Source organism: Thunnus albacares, chromosome 4 (genome assembly GCF_914725855.1).
Source record: "Thunnus albacares chromosome 4, fThuAlb1.1, whole genome shotgun sequence".
NCBI classification, from domain to species: Eukaryota; Metazoa; Chordata; class Actinopteri; order Scombriformes; family Scombridae; genus Thunnus; species Thunnus albacares.
Window position 1 is genome coordinate 15881578 of NC_058109.1, and position 25097 is coordinate 15906674.

Below are 25097 nucleotides of genomic sequence, written 5' to 3' on the forward strand. Positions count from 1 at the left end.
TATAAAGCACAGTTTTCAATTTATCTCACACACCCTGACTCCCTTTATTGGCTGGGACCCTCTTATCATGTTTTGCCAGGAGCTAGAGCAGCACATTGGCATCTTCCTCTGTATCTGCTACTTTGGAGTGGCTGCATCTGACTTATTTTTACCCTTATAGCCTGGCTGTATTATTTTTTTTTTTTACACAATCTGTGTATGCTTTGGATGAATGGGGAAGTATAACATGATGATGGTGAACAAGTGTCACTTATTTGTTCAGTTTTATGGCTACTTGAAGGGATCTAGACATCTCAGTTTTCTGTTAGAAATAACGTATAGCAAAGGCAAACCATGGCAAAACGTTAAGTAACCCATAAAGCCTATATGCATCAACTGGCCCTTGAGTGAGTCAGAAAGAGAGAGAGAGAGAGAATGAGAGAGTGACAGAGAGAGAGAGAGAGAGAGAGAGAGAGAGAGAGAGAGAGAGAGAGAGAGAGAGAACTTGCTGATGTAAAAAAAAAGAGGAGTAAGGATATAAAACCTTGAGACAAGAGGATGCTCCTCTCTCAAACCCGCTGCCATCTCAGTGGTGGAAATGTTGGAGTTGGGGAGGGTCGACTTTGAGGTGACATTGACGCTATGTAGATGAGAGTGAGGATCCTGCGCTCCATGTTACGTCCCTGCTCGCTTCAACTCAGACGGCGGCAGCTCCTTTCCCCGTCTTCTCTCCCCTCCTCTCTTTCAGCACCACTCCTTTAAGGACAGCACCTCGCGCTCAAAGACGCATTTGTCCACCATCCTCCCCCCTCAGGATCATATAATTGCTGGCTGTCGTCGGATGCAAAGTTTTCATCTTTGGTTTTTATTTTGTGAAAGTGCAAGGAAGTAACTTTTTTTTTTTAAATTCGGATTTTCCCATTTTCGGGGAAACAATCTGGCAAGGAAAAGGATCTTATTGTAAGTATGATGTTTTACAGTATGGATAAATTAGGGATAGATTTCTGTTTTGTTGACACACTTTTTTACAAACGAGGACCACTGAGGAATGTTGAATATGCAGATGCGCTGAATTTGCGCACGGCTGTTTGACTGCACTTCACTTGATGGCGACGCAAGAGACTTATCTGATGAGTGTCATTAGCGTGTTTGAGCCTTCAGTCCTGCAGCCACATGTTATAAATATGTCAAATGTAATTATGTAATGTATGGGGGGAAAAAACGTACTCATAATTCTCTGTTCACTGAATCCCAATTTGTCTTGAGGGGGTTTGTGTATTTGAAATGTTTAAGAACCTGGAATTTTAATGACACATTTGATATAAAATGCATTTTATAAAAATATGATATTTACAATACAACTCTGAATATGAACATATTGCCTCGTGTTGCTCATCACAATTACGCACACAGAGGTGACGAGAGCATGGGAGCGCACAGCGCGCGCTCCATGTCTCATCTGCTCAACTCTGATGAGCGAACGTTTATTTGAGATTTTAATAAATAAAAATAGATTTAAAATAAATAACTTATATTTTTAAATGCATTGCTAAGGTGGTGTTATTTGGTACAATCGTGTAATTCTTTCCATTAACATTGCCCATAATTATTAGTAAGTAATTAATTTTTTTTTTATGTGTTGTGGATATTTCATGAAAATGTCTTTCAGTCTGTAAACTGCAGTGATTTATAAGCCACTCCAGGTGATTCATTAGACATTATCGTCGCGTCTGACTCCTAAATGTGTTTAATTGCTGCTCTCTTGTACCGGAGCAGTAGGAAGTGGGCCATTGAATTTAAAGCATAATGAATCAAGCACAAGAGCAGCCTCTAAATTTCTGCTAACATGCATTCACAGGAGGCAATTAAAAGTGATTCTTATTGCTTGAGAAATCTTTATTTGATCCCGTGGGGTTCACGGATCGTGGGCCAGATTTTTTTTTTCTTCTTTCCAACCCCTGAAGAAATGTCATGCATGCAATTAAAATGGATGAACGCATAATAATCGTGTAAAATGATATTTCAACAATAATATCATTTTACACGATTAGCCTTTGCTGAAAATCTCTAATTCAGCACAGGCCAACACAATATCAATTCAATCTTAAAATCTTAAAATCTTATTTTTTATTTTTCTAGAAAACAAGTGATAGTTCCTTTAATGGGGAAAGATAACTCCACTTTCATATAACTGAAATTCAAATTCGCATCATTAAAGTTTATTTTATATAATGTTAATATCTGAAAAGGGGCTAAATCAATTAAACGAATCCCTTATTATTAATATATTTAAAATAAATAGATTTGTATGTGGAACAAGTAAAAGTATCTAATCTAATTAAGGGTTTCTCAATACTGATGGATTTTTTTGTGATTTTTTTTTTTAACTCTTTACATATTGATTTATGTTTTCAGGGTCTCGACTGCTGCTAAGGTGCCTCCGCTTCAGCTCCTGATCACTCTCATCACCCCGATTATTCGTCTCTGCTCGGCTGTTATCTTGGAGCTGGGTGTACAGGACAGAGAAGCTGCTGTCTGCCTGGACCGGTGCTGAACCCCCCCTCTCCACTGGTCAGGACTATCCGACACGCACAGTGACCATGGCGACCAACGGGACCAAAGCCTCGGACGGACACGTCTTAACGGAGACTGTGAACGACGCGCCGACCACCACGCCAAACGACAAACCCAAAACCTTGGTGGTGAAAGTGCAGAAGACGAAAAAGGAGATACCCGAGAGAGAAACATGGGGGGGGAAATTTGACTTTCTTCTCTCTTGTGTCGGATACGCAATCGGACTCGGAAATGTCTGGAGATTTCCTTATTTATGTGGGAAAAACGGAGGAGGTAATCAGGAATTTTGGCAATTTTCCACTTTTCCCATACACCAAAAGGAGTGCAAAGGTCTCGAGATCCAAACCTGCCAGTTTGCACCGGGAGGTTTTATAAATTAAATGAATTTAAATCTATTACATTCCATCATAGCCTCATGCGTAATAGCGCACAAGCAAAAGCCTGCGCGGTGATCTGGGGCGCAGTGTGAAACCAAATACTCCTTTTACCAAACATCTTATCTGGATTATGTTGAATGTTAAAAGATTTATGGTTTACCTTCACTTACACACCTTTACCTCTCAACTCTCATTCAGGGGCCTTCTTGATTCCCTACTTTTTGACCCTCATATTTGCTGGCATGCCCCTGTTCTTTCTGGAGACGGCTCTTGGTCAGTACACTTCTATTGGAGGGCTTGGAGTGTGGAAACTGGCCCCAGTGTTCAAAGGTAAAAGCTACTTTTACACTATCCTCAAGGCTCTAAACTATGTTTTCATGTTAGGTGGCTGCTTCATGAAGGCCAAATTGAATAAAAGACAAAGGTAATAATTTTTTTTTTCTCCCATTGTTTCAGGTGTGGGTCTGGCTGCTGCTGTTCTGTCCTTCTGGCTCAATATCTATTACATTGTAATCATTTCCTGGGCTCTTTACTATCTGTACAATTCCTTCACTACTGTGAGTATTTGATCTTTATAGTCATGCTGTTCCTGAATGTATAAATATAAAAATCTAGCCATGTGCCCTGGGCATAATAGCACTTGAATGCCTTTTGAAAGTTTAGGGGGGAAAATCCTGATAAATCTGTTTGAAAAAGTGCCTATTCACCTACATAGACCAAGTAACCCTGGTTGTATTTTTACATAGTAGCATGTTCTGTTTGTCAGCACCGCTTATATAAGGTGCACAACCCTTAACAGAGTATGACATTTATTACTTCCTTTCCCACATAATTAGCGCCTTACACAAGGTATTGATAAATGCATTTCGGGATGAGGCATTCACTCCTTTGAGGGAAGCATGAAATCTCAGTGTCCCGAATGAGTATCATGGACTTGGCTGCTCGACAGCCAGAAAGAATGGGATCCGGTGGTGGGAGAGTGGTCCAAGTAAAAAGAGCTGTCTGTGTGATTCTTTTTTCTTTTTTTCTCTCTTTAATTTTCAGGAACTGCCATGGCAGACTTGTGGCAATCCCTGGAACACAGACCGCTGTTACACCAACTACAGCATCGTAGACACCACCAACCTAACCAGCGCTGTGGTGGAGTTCTGGGAGTAAGCTGGACATAAGAGTTTGTTTAGATCACAATAATACTTCACTATTGTGAACAGATTTTATCAACACATAAAGGTCGTCTCACCCACTGTGCATAATGAAGATCAGAGTCTGATGTGGCCAGTTCACCAAATCTTTTAATATCCATCTACCCATAGAAGAGGAAATTGTGCACATACCATAAATGGCCTCAAACAAAGCTTAAGAAATAATAAAATATTTGATGAGCTGAAGAAAAATAGTGTGTGCCCATGTGTAGACGTGTGCATGCAAGCATGACTTTCCTTGACTGTGGTGCCTTAAAAAAAAGCTTTAGTGGTTAGAATAGAAAGCCAGGGAGAGGGTCTTTGTGATTATCCAGACCCATGTATGCATATTTGTGCGTGCACCCATGCGTGCTGCATGTATGAGATCAGAAATGCATTTGTGCTGCGTATTAAGACCACTGTACTCTTTCCCTGCAGACGTAACATGCACCAGCTGACCGATGGTCTGGAGAAGCCTGGGGAGGTCAGGATCCCATTGGCTATTACACTTGCCATTGCATGGGTGCTGGTCTATTTCTGCATCTGGAAGGGGGTCAGCTGGACTGGCAAAGTAAGTATAAGGAGAACACAAAGACAAAAAAACCCCAAAAAACAAAGAGAAAAAACAAAATCCACTTAATTTGCATCATTTCACTGCAACAAAACATGATGACATGTTGGACTATTGCTCATATTACTGGGTTTGCGATTACATAACTTCACTTAACCCTTTATTTACCCAGTTTCAATTTGTTCTAGTTTCTTACTAGTGTAGGATGAGCTAAAGTTTGACATAAAATGTTTTTTTAAGGTTTAACAAGCTTTACTGTTAAACTTTACTTATTTTAAAACCATTTGAAATTACAATTTTACAACTTCTCAAGTTAAACATTAGAGTGACACTAAGTAAAATACCAACTCTTCTTTTTCTTTAAGGAGCAATATAACATTATTCATCCAGAGCACCCTACATACAGTAACACAAGCATCTACATTTTCCAAAAAGGGAACCAAAGGCCTAAACTTGGCTTCTGTAGAGCCACACCTGAGCTACAAACATATCAATGTCTGTTTTTTTAATGTATTTTATTTTTTATGTCATAGTCATCATCTTTCAAGAGCAGAGTTTGAATAATTTCATGATTTTTACAGCAGTGTCAACGACAGAATCTCAGCTGGTTCCACTCTTATTCAGTAGATTTTATCATGAATAATCTGAAATGTGTTGATAGCACAGTGCAAAATTAGTTCAAATAAGGAGGGAAATAGCGCGCTGGGAGTGTGCTGAACCCAACCATTCTGGGGTCATCTTGCCTCCAGGGAATGGCTGACTAGGTCACTGTGCTGTGCTGTGGAGATGGTGCTACAGTAACGCTGTTCAAGATAAGCTTAACGACTTACCAGTTTTCACTTCTTGTCCAGTTTTGTTGCCTCGCAGAACAAATACTGTGTCCTGCGAGGCAATGCTCAGTAGCTGTGTGATTTTAAAAGTTTTGGCTTGGTTAGACAATATTCTTTCTCTAACAATGACTTTGTGTCCCACAGGTGGTGTATTTCTCAGCCACATACCCCTACTTCATGCTGTTCATCCTGTTTTGCCGTGGCATCACTCTACCCGGTGCCTTTGATGGAATCCTCTTCTATATCACACCTGACTTTGAGAAACTTAAGGAATCTGAGGTAAGCTCTCTGCTCTCTCTGCTCTCTCACTCTGTAGGCCCACATGTCTAAAAACGTTTTCTGTTTAGTGACAGTTATACAGTAGCTTTACCATCAAAATAAAGATGGCTGCAGAAGATAAGCTGAGCCCAAGTGGGTTGTGTTTTGGCTTTCTACAGGCTACAGTAATGGCCTTTCTAGTGGTGCCTTACAGAACCTGAATTCTGAGAGTATTGAAATAAGTAATTATGGTGTTTGCAGAGCTTATCCAAAAACATTCTTATTTAGTGCACAGTCTTGATACTGTACCAACACTCACAGATAAGGTCTTTAACAATCACTTTTAATTGCATGGACACCAAAATAGTAGAAGCAGATGTGCACCAGCACACAGTTATTTCCCTTGAAAGTAGTGCCAAACATGTAAAAATTGGGACTTCTGATAGATGCATCTCTATTCATTACACTGATGTAGGTTTTAGGAGGGTTGAAATGCACCCCCAGTAGTTAGGCTGATAAATAAATCTGTGTCCAGAGCAAAAACTAGTGCTGATTTTTAAGTTACGTGTGTTTCATTGTTAAAAGAAGGACTCCGCTGTCATCATTAAAGCTCAAGTGGACAATGTAGTGAGGTGTGGTGAGGTGAGGTGAGGCGAGGTCTCACTGAATTGAGTGTGACAAGATGGGATGCAATGGGATCAGAGTGGATAAGATAAGAACAAGTATAAGAAGACATGTAGGTGTTAGAACTACCTGGAATAAGTATTTGTCCCAATTCCTTCCATTATATCAAAGGTTTACAAGAGACAAAATACATTTGTGCACATGGCTTGATATGCCCAGCCTGTTACATTGGCTCAAAATGATGAAAAAGGTCATATCAACAGTAAATAAATATCCGTATTTTTCTATTATTATCTCTATTCAGCATGATTTCTGCACATCTGGTTATTTAAATGTCTTTTCTACTCTCTCTCTGTGTCAGGTGTGGCTGGATGCTGCCACTCAGATCTTCTTTTCCTATGGGCTGGGATTAGGCTCTCTGATTGCTCTTGGCAGCTACAATACCTTCAATAACAACGTATACAGGTAGGTGATTCATGAAATTATTTTAGTTGATTTCCTCATGAATTAAATATCTCATCAGATGAAATTTTACTGCTCCAACACTGGTCACTCACATCCTTTTCATCCTTTTTTTAAGGAGACTGTGCAGATGTCTCTTCCTGGGATTATTTTTGGTTTCCTGGCAACATAGTGTCTACTGCACCTTCTATTTTGGGACTCCAGCTGTATCAGTTGTTTGATTATTTTGGCTCTATCCTCTGTTTTACACTCATTGACACAGACGTTTGGTTTGCCTCAGCCACTTTCACTTTTGTAGAGTAAATACTGGTCAGCAGCCCGCCTGCATACATCTACAGTATAGTTCCAACTATTTTCAGACTGCTGGAGCTCACTGCCATTTTAAAATAACGGGTTAATATAAATGTATTCAGCTGCTGTGCTACTGCAGGATGCAAAATGGCTTTCCACCCTCCCTTTCCCCCCACCCCTCTCGACAATGTGTGACGGGTTGATAAGGAATTGATATAGGCATGACAATGGCTGCCTTGTGCTTTGTCTCTCCCCTACAGAGATTCTGTCATTGTCTGCTGCATCAACTCCTTCACCAGCATGTTCGCTGGCTTTGTCATTTTCTCCATCGTGGGATTCATGTCCAATGTAACAAAGAGACCCATCGCTGATGTGGCAGCCTCAGGTAATTGCAATCAATGATGAAACTCGATAATGACAATAGACACAAGAGATACTTGCGACTGTGCAAAAATTAGCTCTTGAAATTGCAAAATGTGTTATTCCTTCAGTCAGAAGGAAAGTAGGGAAGGTTTAACTCTGCAGCTACATGACAGCTCTGATTTTTGGGTTTAATGAAAGGAAAAATTGCTCAGTCATTTGCAAAACTTGCTGTCCTTTCTAAATACTCAAGTTTGACATTCAACACTCACACTTCTTTCTCCCAAGGACACTTTGGACTTACATTTTTTGCTCCCTCTTGTTTTATCCTGTGTCACAGTTACAGTGCTATCATTATAGCTGAGTGGACAACGGGACTAAAAACCTTTTTTTTCGTTTCTTATAGTCATGGAACTCATATTTTATTAGTCACAAGGTCACAATATCTATAATTTTTGTCTTTTGTCAGGACCTGGCCTGGCATTTTTGGCTTATCCTGAGGCCGTCACCCAGCTGCCCATCTCTCCCCTCTGGGCCATCCTCTTTTTCTCCATGCTGCTGATGCTGGGAATCGACAGCCAGGTAAAGATAATCAAACAAAAATGGTCTCAGTTGAAGCCAAGGACATATAAAAGTGCTTTTGTCACGTTTAAGACCAGGATTCTACTGTTTCAACCGCCGTAAACATTACTGTAACATTAAATTATATTCAAATAACATTCAATAACATTCACTCATGTAAGTTCTAAACCTTATGATTGCCCTAATGTTTTTATTGTGACAACAGTCTATTATGTCACTGAGTTTTGACATGACTCTACAATCTCTCCAGTTCTGCACTGTGGAAGGCTTCATCACTGCACTGGTTGATGAATTCCCTCATATTCTCCGAAAACGCAGAGAGATCTTTATTGCGGTCGTCTGCCTTGTTTCTTACATCATTGGACTGTCTAACATCACACAGGTAAATACTTGTTTCTGGCTGGATAATATACCATATCTCTAAGATGTCATTTGGGTAGTTAGTTCAGGAATACTATGACACAATAAAAAAATCACGTAATAAAACATTTTCCACAGACTTGTAAGCTTCCCAGAGAACACCAGTGGTCAGACCCCCAGCAGCTGACCTATAGTAAACTACAAGACTGTTTACTCAGCGAGGTTGTTAGCTCGCCAAGTAGATGTAATATGAAATCTGCAGAGAATCAGAGATCGAGGGGTCACACTCCCTCTGCGACTGTAGTTCCTATCCAATGTGGTTCAGGTCATTTAACATCATGTTTCAGTTTGCAAACATGAAACAACATGAAATGGGTTTACAGTCATGATTCAGTTTCACTTCCACTTAGTCCAGAGCAAGATGTCTCAGCATCTGATTCCTAATGATTTTAGTGAACACCTGAGCTATTATTTAGTGCCTTTGCACATCGAATATCTCGTAATGTAACTGGCAGATTGCTATGAAATGTTTTGACAACATTCATGCTCTGCTTTTTGCTTTTAATGAACCCACAATCTTACATATAGCACCACCCTCAGGACAAACTTCACATTTCTCATTTCATAACAAAATTGTAGGTATTTGATTGCTCTCAACAACAACCTTTAGTCTTATTATTTCATTATTTATCAGCGTCCACAACCAAGATAGTGAATGAGCTCTGTCTGTAAAGACAAATTCCCAAGGGTGGATACACACTACAACAATTTAATCTGATTTGTTACTTTTAAACCAATTATATCTCTAATTAAAGATTTTAGAGAGGAACATCTGCCATTCTACCTGATTATTCGAATTTTACCATGATGATGCCTTTTAATCACTAAATTAGTTTGATGATTTTGTATTGAAGTACAAATTAGAATCTATGATTAATTGTATTGATCTACAAACATACAGTTATTTGTCTACAGACATACACTTATGTATTATGAACTATGAACGAATGAATGATCTTCATTAGAATGCTTCTGTCCTGCTCTGTTGACTTGCATTCAATACTTCCTATCAGATAAAATGCTGCTGTAGTTGAACCATATATTAACAAGGTCGTCTCTTGTCAAAAGAGATGTTTAATGTATTTTCCCTTACTAGTTTTTGTAAAACATGCCCAACAAAATTACTACTGTTATTTCTGCACAACACACAGTAGAAGTTTGGTTGCAATTTGAAACAAAAGTAAGAATTCAAGAGGAATAAGTGAAGAAACCAAAAGTTGGCAAAAAGTTTGCAAAGATGATTCTGTGTCCATCTACTTGCAAGCTAAAAATGACAAAACCACTGTAGGCCAAGGTCACATTTGCCAATGACACTCGAAGACCGTGCATTGTCCCTCTACTTCTGCCACACTGGATTCCCATCATGCACAGCCACGCTACAATGAGGCAGTTACACTAATCGCTGCTCCAGGCTGTATAAAGTATATCAAGCTTCACAGAGAAGGAGTTGATGAACTGTAGCAGATCTCTTTGAGCTGGTCCCCATAATGGCCTGATGGGGGCAAGAGATTATGGACAGACAAGAAGTGTTTCATACATGTTTGATCTGCACTGGTCCTGCCTGTGCTGCATGTTACACAGTTTCTATGACGAAGGCTTACCCACTAATTCTGTCCTCACCAATGAGACGTCACTAACTCTCACCAGCCACAGCTGCTGGTGCTCTCGCCCTTGATGTTATTCCACTTGACCGGTTTAGTACTGTCCTTCACATCCAATACTATAATTGCTTCTTCTATGTTCCCCCCCCCCATGTCCTTCATATGTCTTACTTCTTCTTTTCTTCTTGTTTTACTCTTCTTTGCTTTTGCAGGGCGGTCTGTACGTGTTCAAACTATTTGACTACTACTCAGCTAGTGGGATGTGCCTGCTCTTCCTGGTCTTCTTTGAGTGCATCTCAATTTCATGGTTCTATGGTGAGCCACACTTATGTCTCAGTAATCTTCTTAAGGATATTATTTCCATATAAAAACAGAATAAACATTTCTGTCTTTTGTTGCAGACTTAATGGGTATCAGTATTCACGATGCTTCATTTTTGCTTCCAGGTGTGAACAAATTCTATGACAACATTGAGGAAATGGTTGGCTACAGGCCCTGTCTGTGGTGGAAGGCCTGCTGGGTCGTTTTCACTCCGCTCATTGTGGCTGTAAGTATTATCTTTGGGAAACATTCAGGATTTAACCAACAATGTACCAGACACCAACAGGGAAATAACACCCCATCAAGGACAATATGTAGGTTTATGAGGTTTGTATTGAGAATGATTTAATCCTTATATGTCCTTATGGTCACTTTAGCTTGATGGCCATGTGCACAAAACCAAAAGCAATCTAATTATTTTAACTGTGCCATCTAGCTAATGTTTGGCATTATTAACTTCCATTAACTTCCATAATTAAATAGCATTACAGTTATACCTTATTACAAGACAATTACAATGCTTAAAAGTGTAGTTTTGGCCAAAGGTCATTTGAGACCGAAACCTCATGCCAACATCTTACAGACACAAAAGTCTGTCATAGTTGAACAATTGTGCAGCTCTGCAGTTCAAACTGTCTGTGAGCATGATGACGGAGATGCTGAGATCTGTTTCCTTGTCTCTTAAATCCAGGGAGTGTTCTTGTTCAGTGCAGTGCAGATGGTTCCCCTCACCATGGGCGACTACGTGTTCCCAGCCTGGGGGCAGGGGGTCGGCTGGTGCATGGCCCTCTCCTCTATGATGCTCATCCCTGGCTACATGGGCTACATGTTCCTCACACTCAAAGGCACATACAAAGAGGTAAGATTAATGTGGATTTAGTCTAATAGTTGATGCAGTTAATAATGTTTGGTCTGTTTTTAGTTGTATTTTCTTAGAAGTAATGAATACTTGCATTATACACCATAAAACCATATTATATAAAGAAAGCATGTGCAGTTTCAAGATGCTTACAACAAATAGTGCACTTACCTGCAAATCTAAATACAATCTTTACAAATACACATAAAATAAATGTTACTATACTTACACATTTGTTTGCTGGTTATTGTTTTGCAGATATGTAGCCACCGATTTCCCATATGCATCACTGCATCCATTGAGCATTTCAAATATCTTTTAGCTAGTTTGAATATTAATCTGTAGTCGGCAGCGAGGCAAGCTCTGTGTTCAGAGTTTCAAGTGGATTACTTTGTATTCAAGATTTTTTGGTGTGTGAGGATAAAGTAATGTAAATGAGGTCTGTATTGAGAATGATTTAATCCGTATATGTAAAACTATGCCATGGTCACTTTAGCTTGATGGCCATGTGCACAAAAAGTAATGTAAATGTGAAACACAGGCCCTGAGGATTTGAAGAAAGAGATCAGTTTTAACAAACAGAAGATGGGTCAGATTAATATTTCTGGACACCCTGGAGTTGTTTTTACCAACATAATCTGGCACCAGTACATTTACCACAATACACTGACCCAGGATTTATATAATTTTCACTTACACATTCAACATTTACATAATGTCTGGCACTGACAGCAGTACAGCAGCAAAAAGACTTCACATTCAATGTTAAAATACTCGGTGTTGCCCACTGTGATTTCATTCTGTGTGTTATAACTGCACTGTAGCACTGTGATTCATTGCTATTCTAATGAGCAAACACATAGGCATGCTGGGTAATGATGTGATAATTGCCATGAGGACTAGCACAGTGATAAAAGGATTAGTAAAATAGAGTTTCTAATTGGTTCAGTTAAACAATTTTAGATGCCTTTTTTGCTAAACCAGTCACCGACTTCTCAGTAAATTGCATGCACTTGTATGCGGCAGAATGGTGCATTCATACATTTTTATTGACATGATGATCTTAATCAATGGCAGATAATACCTTTTCCGGGATGCCATTTACATTAAGAGCTTTTTGATTTGCAGTCATCCACAATGCACTGAATAATAACCGTACATCTATACGGCCCCTAGTGACAGATATAGCTTTATAGCCAGCACTGACAGAGTAAATGGGCCATAATTGCAGGCAGTGCAATAGAGGCTGTCAGAGGCGATGTGCAGGTGCCAGATCCTACAGTACCAGCTGATTGTCTAATTGTAGCAATCAGCCAGCTGATTAGTGCTCAGCACCCAGGCGGACGCGTAGTTTCACAAACACTCGATATAAATGCCTACTGTGACGCTGACCTCGAGTCCAACACTGTCCATAGTTCAGATCATTTGGAAGATTCACCAAGTTTTGGGTGATTTGGCCCATGAATCTTTTGTTAGTAGCTTTTATTTTACTTTATCAGCCGTATCTCAAGCGGTACTCATCCATATAATGATGTATCACATCAGTGAGAATGTATAAATGTCTTTTCTGAGAGTATCTTGTAGAAGATGTTTACACTCTGAGCCTGAGGCGGTGCATTCATCAATCTCACAGCTGTGTAGCTGGTGCGTTTTGTCACAGCTTATGGGTTTGATCACAAACTTTGCATCTATTCAGTTCCTGCTGACAGTGTTTTATTGTAATTTAAACAACACCAGCGCATCTTTCAGCTGTGTGACACCATTGAGGTTATGGCTCATCTTTATGCTTCTCTCCTTTTCAGCGTCTGCGGATGATGATCAAGCCTTCGGTGCTGGTGAAGGCTCAGGAAAACGGCCCGGACCAGCAGACAGAAAACCAGAATCAGAACCCTGCCAACGAGGAAGCCTACATCTAGAAATTTCTTCCTGTCTCTCTGTCTCGACGGCCAGACGGGCGCTCTACACAGAAGAAACGTAATCAAGGTTGGGAACGACCACCAGACTTCCATGTCTGCTTTTATTCACCTACCTCCTGGGGACACGTGAGACCAACCTGATTACACAGTTATTTTTAGGGGTTTTTCTGTTTGTTTATTTGTATAATACAGAGTTATAAAACTTATGAGGAGAAACAAACTACCCAACAAAGTTGTTGTGTAATTATGAATTTCATTATGCAAAAAAGTTAGTCTTTTTAGAAGAGAAAATGTGACTTAGGAAATTACTGTATATTGAATATATAATTTAAATTTGGAGGCCCGCGTTGATTCAATAGTATTGTGCTACTTTGAAGATATTAATTAATCTACTAAACTACAATTACTGTACAAAGAAATTATTGGTTAAATGCATTTTGCTTGTACATGAAATAAAAATACATTAAAATGAATGCAGTGTAGTAGGTGAAAAAATGCAATTTGAAAGTTTGTAAAGTGAAAATTTCAATATTGAAAACATTTAAGGCAAAGACAATATGGGAATGTGCAACAGGTAAGGCCAAATCTGCTTATATGTGTAAAATATAATTTAGCCAGACTATCACTTCCTTGCAGGATCCTGCAGTTCGCCTGAAATGTTTACCACCCATGTCTGGGGCTACCTTTGAAAAGCACAAGTACAGTATGGAATTTGAAGCGTCCAACTTCTTTTGGCTCGATTGAAACCCGTGACAACAGCAAAAATAACTTACATAGGATACATAGCAAGAGACTGTTATAATTGTTTCTTTGTTTTCTAAAGAACAATAACTTTGTATGTTGTCTGAATCTTTTTTGTAGAATCATTTTTAGGTCATTTTCTATATGTGAGAGTGAGAAGGACCAAAATTATACTCAAGTTTAAAAGATTGATGCAGGCAATTGACCCTCTGAGTATATAAATTATGAATTCAAAATCCCACCATGCCTCACTATAGAGCAACAGGGTAGTTAATATGGCATCCACCTACAAGCACAATTTGGATCTGTGCACTACCACCTCTAACACCCTATAAAGGTGTAGCCATTAGAGAAGTCCCACTGTGTGTACAATATTTCTGCCAGAGGGCATATTTGGAAAATTTCTCCTGACAACCAGTTAAGAGGAGAGAAAGAGTTGTGTTGCAATAATAAGCCACAACACTTACTCACATCTATATTTTGAACACTGAGAAAGAATAGGCTGTTTTGATGGATTTCTATGATAGCAACCACTATTCTGACTGAAACCGTTTACTTGTAAATCTATTTAGTAACCCACTCCTCAGGAACAAAGGTGGATCTGACTAAATTCTCTCAGATACTACCATGATACACTGAAATAATTAATGCTATATTTTAAAAACAAGAGTAAATGTCGTCAAATTTCCGTCATTTTTTTTCCTTCCGTGAATCCAACATGCTACCTTAAGTACCAACAAAAGATGAGCACAGAAATCAGTATAAAGACTATAAAACATTTGACATACATACTTAGGCACTCTCAAAAGCTGATTCAAACTGTTTTTTGTGTGCTATTTTGCTAGCATAATTTCTTTCAGTGTAAATGAACTGTGACAGCCTTTACTCATTTTAGCAGAAGCCTTAGTGCGTTTCTATCCTGTGGCAAGTGCAGATTTCCAATATCAAACGAGGAGAGAGACACTTTGGCTGAGTCAAGACAAAAGTACTGTTAACACAACAGGACATAGCCAGATGCTACATAGGCCAACACCACTGAAACTACTCCTTTTCATAGGGCAAAGGAAAACCTATTATTACATATCAAGCTTGTTCGGCAATATAAAAATATAACTGTAGAAGCTGACTTTGTGAGAGACCACAGATATAACTGTATTACTATAAAGGAGGATCTATAAAGAAGAAAATTTGCTTCTGTGGCAGCTACATGCGGCAGGAATCAGGTTGAACCAGTCCCATTTTTTTCTTTTCTTTATGTTTTTTTTTTTCAATGATATGTAAATTAAAATGTGCAATGACAAAGGGTTCCGTGAATTTTGTATAAAGTTACCAATACTGCAGTTTTCTCTCTTGAATGATGTTGTAAACTGGACTGTGTAATACATGTATCTGTGAATGTCCGTACAACCTGAGTTTTTCTTTTCTTTTGTCTAAATGTTGAACAAAATGTGATATTATTTGCTGTTTTCTGCAATAATATTATTATCTCAGAAACTAAAGCACATATCTCTCTCAACTGTAAAAATTATAATTACAATAACAGAATAGAGTAATAATGAAGATGATAATAATAATGTAATAGAAATGTCTAGTCAGAGAATATTGTTTTGTATATTTCTAGCTGTTTCATGGGCCTAATGTAAAATATTCTATGTAAAAAATATAATAAATGTCTTTAGATGGTGTTATATGAAAAAGCATGATTGCAATATATGTTATCTGCAAAAATAAATAAAGACCTATAGATTATAATGTCTGTGTCATGCAGTGGTTATTGTGGGAAAATTCAGTTTTAAATGCACAAAAAAGGATTTTTTTACAAGTCAATCCTGAAAATACATAATGAGTTAATTGTGGAAACTACAAATACCAATTTTATTTGTTAGATGGATTTGACTCTTTGTATAGCTACAAGCGCTGGTTTAAAAGGTATGGAAATGCTCTTCAAATATGCTTTCTGCATTGTTGAGTGAGATGGCTTTGCATGGCATTGACCAGCTCAGGGTTATGTTAATGCTCAATTTATTACATAAGTAGAAATGAATATGCAATCAGCTCCATCATCGCAAGAGATGTTCTCTGTAAACTTAGCTGATGGTTACTGACAAAATGGTTCTCGTCACAGTAAGATCTTTGTGACACCTGCGCAGAGAGCTGTGCCAACAGTGACACTATAGATGTCCTGGCTGACAGCCAAACCCTCCCAGTCACAATGCACCATCCATCTCCCCGCTGTTATGCAGTAGTTAGCCTACAGTTGTCGTAATCCAAATGATCGCTGAACCATCACGAAATGCACAGAAAGACAGAAGTACAGAATGTGTAGACATCATTATTTCAAAGAATTTTTGAAGGAGCAATTAAGTAAAAATCTTGACAAGGCACATAATAAAGGGCGTAAGAATGTACAGTACAGTCCTATAATCTCAAAATATTCTGATCTTTGTTTTCTTCAACATAAAGCTCTGTTTGCTCTTTTTATATTATACTTGTTTATACTTGAAACACTAACAAGAAGAATTGAATTCTCTTTTTTGACATAAACACCAAGGTCACATCTCCTCCAGTCGTCCTAATACCCTCAAGATAGCTGATATCTAATACTTTGATTCTGTGCAATATTGTTGTTTCTTTACAGTTTGACTTTGTCTTACTGCTTATATGAATCTGGCATTTTGCAGTTAGATAACTCATCAAAAAGAGCATCTGTGAATGAAGAATGCAGTTGATATTTGGTGTAGGCTCTGACTTCATCGCTGCCCAAAAGGACGCACCAAGCTCAAGTCAGAAGAGACTGGGGAGTGACAGTAATAACATTATCCCCAGGGAAATGAATGTAGGCCAGTGTGCTTCAAACAAAGTGACCCTGCAGGTCATCTAGCAGGGTCTGAAACCTTCACTTTGACCGCTGAATTGACAAATGAACAATCTATACACTTTGCACAGCAACAGGCCAGGTTTGCAAAGTATGAGAGCAGGCAGGGTTTTCAACTTTTCTGTCTAAAAAGAGGATGTTGAGGAGGAGGCAGGGACAATCAGCTGGAGGGGAAAAGACTTTTTTCCCTGTTCTGTTCAGTTCAGCTGGCTGACCTGGCTGAGCTCCCTCATTCTCATGACAGCAGGCTTCTCACCCCACCTTCCTTTGTGGCTCTTTAACAGTTATAAAAACATTTGCCTTTAGACGTGGTCAAACACAAAATACTTCATTTTAAACACACTAACACCTTTAGACTCAGATCCCACAGGCAGATGCTGGGTTGGAGTGAAGTACTGCAGTAGCAGCAGGTGATTGCAACAGTTACAGCAGTTTTCAGACAATCAAAATCAAAAGAATGAGTGAAGCACAGACAGCTTAAACACATGCTCTAATACAAGGGTGTATTGGATGTACTGTACGTTCCAATGATTACAGTGTGTCATATGAAAGTCGCAGCAGGCTCCAGTCATCTGCCTGAACCAGTCCCCAAGCTTCGCTCCATTTTAGTCATCCCTATCACGTGGAACAGTGACAGACAATTGCCATCTAAGCTCTGACATTATCATTCCTTGCAAGTATATACAAGCTTAGCATTCATGTAAAAATGCATTAGATACAGAGGTCGAAACCAAGATGTTATGTAGAGTCTTCTACAATATGTGTGTGCAGTCATTGCAGCCATTTTCCTGGATGACTACAGTCCACATATCTAGTGGTCACTGGTGCTGGTGCCCAGTTCTATGTGTCCGCCAGGCACTGCCAGCCACTGTATGGCTCCTTACCTGCCAGGCAGCTCAGATACATACCATCTTGTAAAGTGAGATAAATAATATAAACCTAACTATCATGTCCCAATACAAGGTTTAGTTGATATACAGTAAGTGTAACAATTGTTATCGGTGATTGTCATAATGTGAAATACTACCATTTACAACTACTAATACAATACTACTACTTTCAACTAATAATACTGTATTGTATACAAATAGAGTATATTACCCTTATTTCTGGGTGTCCTTACTGAAAGCAAAAACACCAAAACTGGGAAATTTTAAATTACTGTTTGGTACCACAGCATATTATGTTTGCTCTGATCCATGTCTCTGGTGTGTCGCAGGTGTTTGTATGTAAGCATCATCATTGAAAATCACTGGTGCGAGTTATTGAAACGTGCGTGATGTGTGTTTGTGAGTGTGAGAAAGAAAGAGAACTTCAGAAAGAAAAAGACAGAGGCTAATTTTATACCTGGTCAAACACATCCTCAGTTGTACTATACTAGTGATTGTGCATGTCCTTGTGATATATATATATATATATATATATATATATATATATATATATACATATATAAGTCTTTGGCTGCTCATCTGAGCATGCGGTGGTCATAGTGTTAGTTGCAGCGGTGACACAGACATGAGTGGAGCAGCTCTGACAGCTCCAGTCTAGCAGAGGTAGTAGAAGCTCAGAAGTCAGCTCCGGGGCCCCAACAACACACACACTGAGGAAATGGTAATCTGTTTTCTCTCTACACAAGCTTGGCCAAGGCTCCCAGTTGCATGCACACTCTCCAAATGCATCACAATCATTTGGCGCTGACATGCGCAGCACAGTGGGGCAAGAAAAAAGAAAGAAAAAAGACAGAAAAAAATATGGTACTTACTGTTCTCATAGCTGCAAGGCTGTATTTTTCCACATTTGGTTCATGTGAAAGATGTAGGGAGGTTATGCAATTGACTTTGCAAGGGGGCACAGTCCACTGGATGGGTGCAACAGTACAAATGGAAGTTTAGGGGGGGAAAAACACAGCCAGTCAAAAACACTGACACATCATTTGCTTATAATAATAACAACATCAATAATTATACTTTATTTGTAGCTTGGCTTGTTTCATCTAAATGGCATGTGCCAACACATCTTGATTGTTGCAATTTGTTGTATTAAGGGTCTTCAGTTGAAAGGCTTTTAACAAATTTCAAGGACACAAGCTGATATCACTTCTGTTCTGGCCTCTCTTCACTGGTTAGAGTTCATTTTAAGATTTTACTAATTGCATTTAAAGCACCTCATGAGTCAGCTCCAGATTATATTGCTGAATTGCTGCTCCCCTTTGAGCCAAGCGCAGTGTCAGATCCTCCTGCTGTTCCTAAATCTCAGCTCAAGACCAGAGGTGACTTGGCTTTTGAGATCAGGACCTTTCAGCTTTGAAACTCCCTGCCTGAGAATCTGCGGCTTGGAGAATCTGTTTTTTTTTATTTTTATCTTTTATTAATGTTGGCCCCATGTCTTATTTTTCTGGTTCTAACATGTCTTATCTGCTTTATTTGTTTATTTCACTCTCATTTTATCTTATCAGATCCATTCACTGCACTTATAATTTATCTGTTTTTATTCAATTGTATTGCTGAAGTGCTAAAATGTTTTAATCTTTTACCCAATTTGTAAAGCACTCTATACATTTGTTTTGAAGGGTGCTGTGTAGATAAAATGTATTATTATTGTTACATTTATTTCACTTCATGTAGAACATGACAGTTGAACCAGTGTTGACATTTTTCCAATAAGGTTAATAAAATAAAATAATGTCTCATCCCTAACCAGATGTCTGCAGCTTTTAGGCAGAACCTGTATATTTAAATGATATCAATTGTACACTCCCAAGCCTTTCCTTTACCCAGGATCCTTTTCTCCAGCTGACCAAAGCTGAATCAGAATATTGGTGAGCCTTCATGGATTTCCCTCTGTTCACCTTTACAACAGGCCCCTGATAGCATATCTGCTCCCGGCACATTGACAGACAGACAGGCAGAGAGAGAAGCAAATGCCCTTATCACTGCCTGCCATATGATGGGATTAGCTGGAGTGTTGTCTAACAAAGCATTAATGAACAGTTTTAATTGCCTGCGCAGCATACCCTGCCAAGCCCTGCCTGAATGACACACACACACAACACAGGGTTGTGACGCATATTTGTCCCATCTGAAATAGCATTCTAGTGATACAGAATTTTTATTCGTCACTGGAGTATAAACTGACTATTACTGCTGTCATTCCAATCCATTGCTGTACAGTGTGAGAGCGAATATGGGTTTGAAGACGTTCAATTAACTTTAACCTCCATTCAGACTCTCACACAATACAGACTTAATTGAAATCAATAGATGTTTTTCATTATCTTGTGGTATCATATTACAGCAGAGCATCACTGTAATCATTGGATTCAGTACTGCTGCAGCGAGGTAGAGAGAAACATTTTCCATTTCATTTAGCTAAAATTCTATAAAAATATCAACTGTTTCAGATGGGGGACAAAAAATTCATCTTTTTCGTTTGATGAAGAGGCCTATTGCTCATAAACACACAATGGCAACTTGGTCTATCAATACCTATTAGGTTATCCATGAGGGCAATTTTCAAATGTTACTCAGGCTATATGCTCTGTAATGACACCCAAATGATGGACACTTCATATACTGAATGTTTTCAATAAACTTAAGATTACAGTCTGCAATGTGTAATTCTTCCCACAGTGTCATTTTTTTGTATTAATGGTGTACCAGTACAGTATGTACTGATACATACATGTAGGAATATGGGAACAAAATGTTAAGTTAGGGAATAAGGGGGTAGAAATATAGGAACATATCATGCTTCAAGTTTCAAGTTTCTAGTTTATTTGTCATTCCAACCATATCCACATACAAAAATACACATACAGTGGGATGAACATGTGTTCCTTTCATGTTCTGTTTTACACTGCTACGATGTCAGATATCTATGCTAAACATGGTCAAAGTTCCAAAACTTGAGGTGAACGTATGTAAAAATGCTCCCAGCAAGTCAAAAGGCTTGGTTTGCAATATTACCTCTACTTCCTCCTTGTGATGATGTCAGATTGTTTGCACATGCCCAGAAACGACCGTCCACTCCATAGCCTTTGTTGCTAATGTTGTTGCTATGGTGTGAGGCTTGAACCACAGGTTGTTCACATTGCTCAGTTGCATATTTTGGATCAGACTGAAGTTTCCATTTCGAGTGAAGAACGAGGAAAAGAAGTGAAATCCCACCAAGACTGTTTGTTTATGTTGTCTCCAGAGCTACCAGTAGTCTGCCAAGGGGCAGCTTCCTGAAGCTAACCAATCAGAACAGAGTGGGTTCATCGGCAGGGGGGCCTTAAAGAGATGGGAGATAAAAATGTCCTGTTTCAGACAGAGGTGAACTGAGGGGCTGCATAAAGGGTCACTATACTATATATATATATATATATATATATATATATATATATATATATATATATACACACACACACACACACACATATATATATATATATATATATATATATATATATATATATATATATATAAAAAAAAATTTTAACTTTAAATCATGTAAAGATATTCCAGTAGAATCCCAGAATGTAAATATAGATCTGTAAATTTGCATGATACATTCCCTTTAAAAATAATTTATGCTGTAGGCATTTGTATCTTTAACTAAGGGGTATCTATTCTAATATTGTATTCTATGTATTGATAGATACTTTTCTACTGTAGCGTTTCCTTGTTGTCTATATAGACTCGGTTACCAGTTTAGGTACACGGTACACATAGGTACTGTAAAACGAATGCATTCTTGTACAACAGCCCTGCAATAAATCCTACCTTCATGAAGGCTATAATGTTCAAATTTAAAGAGGTGTTGGTTCATTTTTTGGTTATTTTAAAGGCTATAGTTTGTGGGAGTGTTTCTACTCAGTTTTATTGAGAGATAAATATTCAGTCTAGACTTGTTGACATGAATGAACAAAATATTAGAGACAACCGGTGACATACTAAATTATCTGATTCAGATATTTACAGTTACTGATTCAAATTATTACAGTTATTGGAATAAACATCACACTGAAGAGTATATTTGTCACTATGTGCTGGGTAAAATTGTAGCTACCATAGAATCCTTTTAATGAGTAACAGGCTTGTCCTAAAGTTACAAAAGAAATCAATGGTTATGCATCGCAACCCCAGTTCTTTGAATACTGGAAAGGTCTTAGTTTAGCTGAACAGCTAAGTATTATGTAAGTATTATACAATTATTTTGACTTTTACTCAAAAATGTGGACTTGTCAAACACGTCGGGAGACACAGTATGAGGATGTGGAACCAATAAACAGATCCCAGAGAGGTCAGCGGCCTCCACCCTCCACCAATCATGCTAATAATTAAGCAGATGGTGACAAACGGTGCTGCTGGTGTCACTGCACAGCCTTGGAAGATACTGCATGTCTCTGTAACAACACAGGCCAAACACTGACCCGGGAAAAAGCCCAAAGTATCCCATACTGTTCAATCCACAATATTTCAGGTGGAGAGACAATGACATCACCCAAGTTAAACTCCAATCTGCTGGCAATATGGACTAAATCTGCACCACACCTTACTGTTTACCCAACAGCTAGTGGAGAAGCAGGAAGCAGTAAAAAGAAGAAGAAGAGGGGCCATCTGTGGTTAGTCATGTCCACACAAAGCTGAAATTGGGAATGAGACAAAAATTATCAAGAGTTGCATGTTGCCAGGTGTTCAACAACCTCTTAAAAAGTAAACATTCTGCATCAGCTCCAGTGTATGTGCAGGTAAGCAGTAGTGTGAGGCTTGAACCAAATGGTGTTCTTCAGACCCTCTCTGTGTTTTAGAGATGAATGGAGACAGAGGAGGCCTTTGTGACAAAACAGGGAGCGTGACTTCCAGCTGGAAACAGCTCCTTTCTGCTGGCACAAAAGAGTAAAGAGCACCAAACAGAGCTTAACGCTCATTCTCTTTGCTCTCTTCCTCTCAATACTTTGTCTCAGCTGCCCGTTCCCCATATTCTTCTCTTCTCTTCTCTTCTCTTCTCTTCTCTTCTCTTCTCTTCTCTTCTCTTCTCTTCTCTTCTCTTCTCTCCTCTCCTCTCCTCTCCTCTCCTCTCCTCTCCTCTCCTCTTCTCTTCTTCCTCTCTAAGGTATAGTGAGTGATTGCCATGCTAGAGCCTCAACCAATGAACCCATCCTATGTCTCCCAGTCTCTGGGGCCTTTTGCCACGGCACATTTATCACCAAATGTACCAGGAGTGCCGGCGGTGCGGTGCATCTCAAAGCTCAGAGGCAGCCCCGCTTTCCTTGTGTGGCATATTCTTCAACACTGAAGCAGAGAAAACAAAATGGTACAAGACGAAGAACAATACAAAGCAAACTTATGTTTCACCTGTGAAAGAAATATGGTAGAGTGAAGAAAGGAGAGGCTTTATTTCACAAGCATGGATCTTTTCTAAAAGAAAGACATATCCTCTCTCCTTCTTCAATTTATTGCACAGAACTGTGCCCATCTAGTCTGAAAAAACAAAGTTTTTGAGCCAAAGCTGTAGGACACTGTGCTAAAACCTCATGGTGAGCAGAAATAGGAGGTCTTCACTGACACTGAAAACTTCATCGTATTATTGAGGAAGGCTTAATTAGTGTTCCCTTTACTGTCAAGAACCATCACCTCATCAGCCCAGTGCTCAGCGAGGTTGTTAATGGGCTTGTGTCTCTCATTAAACTTCATGTACTTGACACCATTTGCTGAAGATTCATACCAACACATCAGAGAAAAAGGCAAAAATTGCATCCAAAGTATGTTTGTCCTGGGTGAAAGGGAAGACCAAAGAGAAAGAAATGATCAGTTCAGTACCTTAAATGTAAGAGCTGCTTGTTTGAGATTCAGCTACAGTCGCTGTTGGAACACTGTGAAATCTACCATCACAAGTGATTCACATGTGCATTCGTGACAGGTTACAGCAATGCCTCACAGCAAGATACAAGGGTTGGAACATACTGTCTTATATACTTGAAGTGACACACGTGTAGAACTGTGATCTGACAAAAAGGGCTGTATTTCTGAAAAGTCAAAAAGGGAGAAGTTTCACATAGCTTCTGCATTCGTATTTGTGGATGTAAATATTCAATTTGGTATAATTATACCTTTGTCACATGTTAATCAATCTATCCCTATGTTCAGTTGTCTCAGATTTACAATAAAACTTGCAATTCAATTGAATTCGTTTTTTGAGAATAAAGTAATAAATAACAATATTTCATCTCAAGCTCATACTGATTTTCTGGCTGAAAAAGACTCAAAACACACTGAAAATCCAAATTTTTATACCCCTATTTGGAAAACCTGTTGTTGTAAATGTCCTCTTTGGGGAATCACAGTGGCTCAGTGGTTAGCACTGTTGCTTCACAGCAGGAAGGTCCTGTGTTCAAACCATAGCTGTCTCAGATCCTTTCTGTGTGGCGTTTGCATGTACTCCCTGTGTTTGCGTGGGTTTCCAACAGGTGCTCCAGCTTCCTCCCTCCATCAAAGATGTATATGTTAGAGTTAATACTCCTATCAGTATCCCTGACCAAGGCACTGGCAAAAGAAATGCAGTTGGTCCTGCTGCACTGCAACAGCCCCCTGCCCCTGGTGTGTATGTACAGGATCAATCTCCCCATAGGGATCAATAGAGTCCATCTTCTTCATCATTGCTTAACAGCACAACATCCAACTGAGGATGCATCATATGTCAACACCCCTCAAACTCTCTCTCTCCCTAATGCTGCTTATGCAGACAGGAAGAAATCTGATGTCATGCCTGCCTGCCCTCGGCTGTCAAGCCTTCCGAGACACACAAACACACATACATACACAAACGAATGTTATTTACAGTATAATTACTTCCATGACAGTTCAGATGCAAGCTCATCACTCAGTATTATCAAACTATTGAGGCATGTAACAGTCTATATATAATACAGATGGAAAAATCTATGAGTTCTATTACAGTACCACACACATGACCAACGACGATGTTATCCATTGGATTCCTACTCACAAAATGTTTTCTGCAGCCTCAGAAGAAATGTCCACTGATGTTTTCTTTCTGGAGTGTTTGTCATAAGGATTTTTTTTTTCTTATAAATGAACCTCTTCAGAAATTCCAAAAATTCTGAACTCATGAAGAGATTTTCAATGAAATGCCTTACACAAACAAACCCTTAGAGGCCAGAATAACCCTTCAAAACTGGATACTTTTTCCTTATCATATCCATTACCATTCAAATTCAGGCCAGTGTGCAGAATTCTGCAGGAAATAGCAGGCAAAGGATATTTATATGGGT

The 25097-nt window shown here is 38.9% G+C and overlaps 1 protein-coding gene across 1 annotated transcript; it reads left to right on the top strand.

The window, feature by feature from the left end:
• The first annotated feature begins 534 nt into the window (after nucleotides 1-534).
• Nucleotides 535-15699, top strand: slc6a1b (solute carrier family 6 member 1b). Its single transcript, XM_044349330.1, has 15 exons — nucleotides 535-939; nucleotides 2395-2826; nucleotides 3129-3260; nucleotides 3387-3487; nucleotides 3975-4084; nucleotides 4550-4682; nucleotides 5657-5791; nucleotides 6756-6859; nucleotides 7408-7532; nucleotides 7977-8089; nucleotides 8340-8471; nucleotides 10323-10425; nucleotides 10557-10657; nucleotides 11123-11290; nucleotides 13093-15699. Exons 2-15 carry the CDS (start codon nucleotides 2580-2582, stop codon nucleotides 13204-13206), a joined length of 1818 nt encoding a protein of 605 aa, XP_044205265.1. The 5' UTR covers nucleotides 535-939; nucleotides 2395-2579; the 3' UTR covers nucleotides 13207-15699.
• Nucleotides 15700-25097: the final 9398 nt, after the last annotated feature.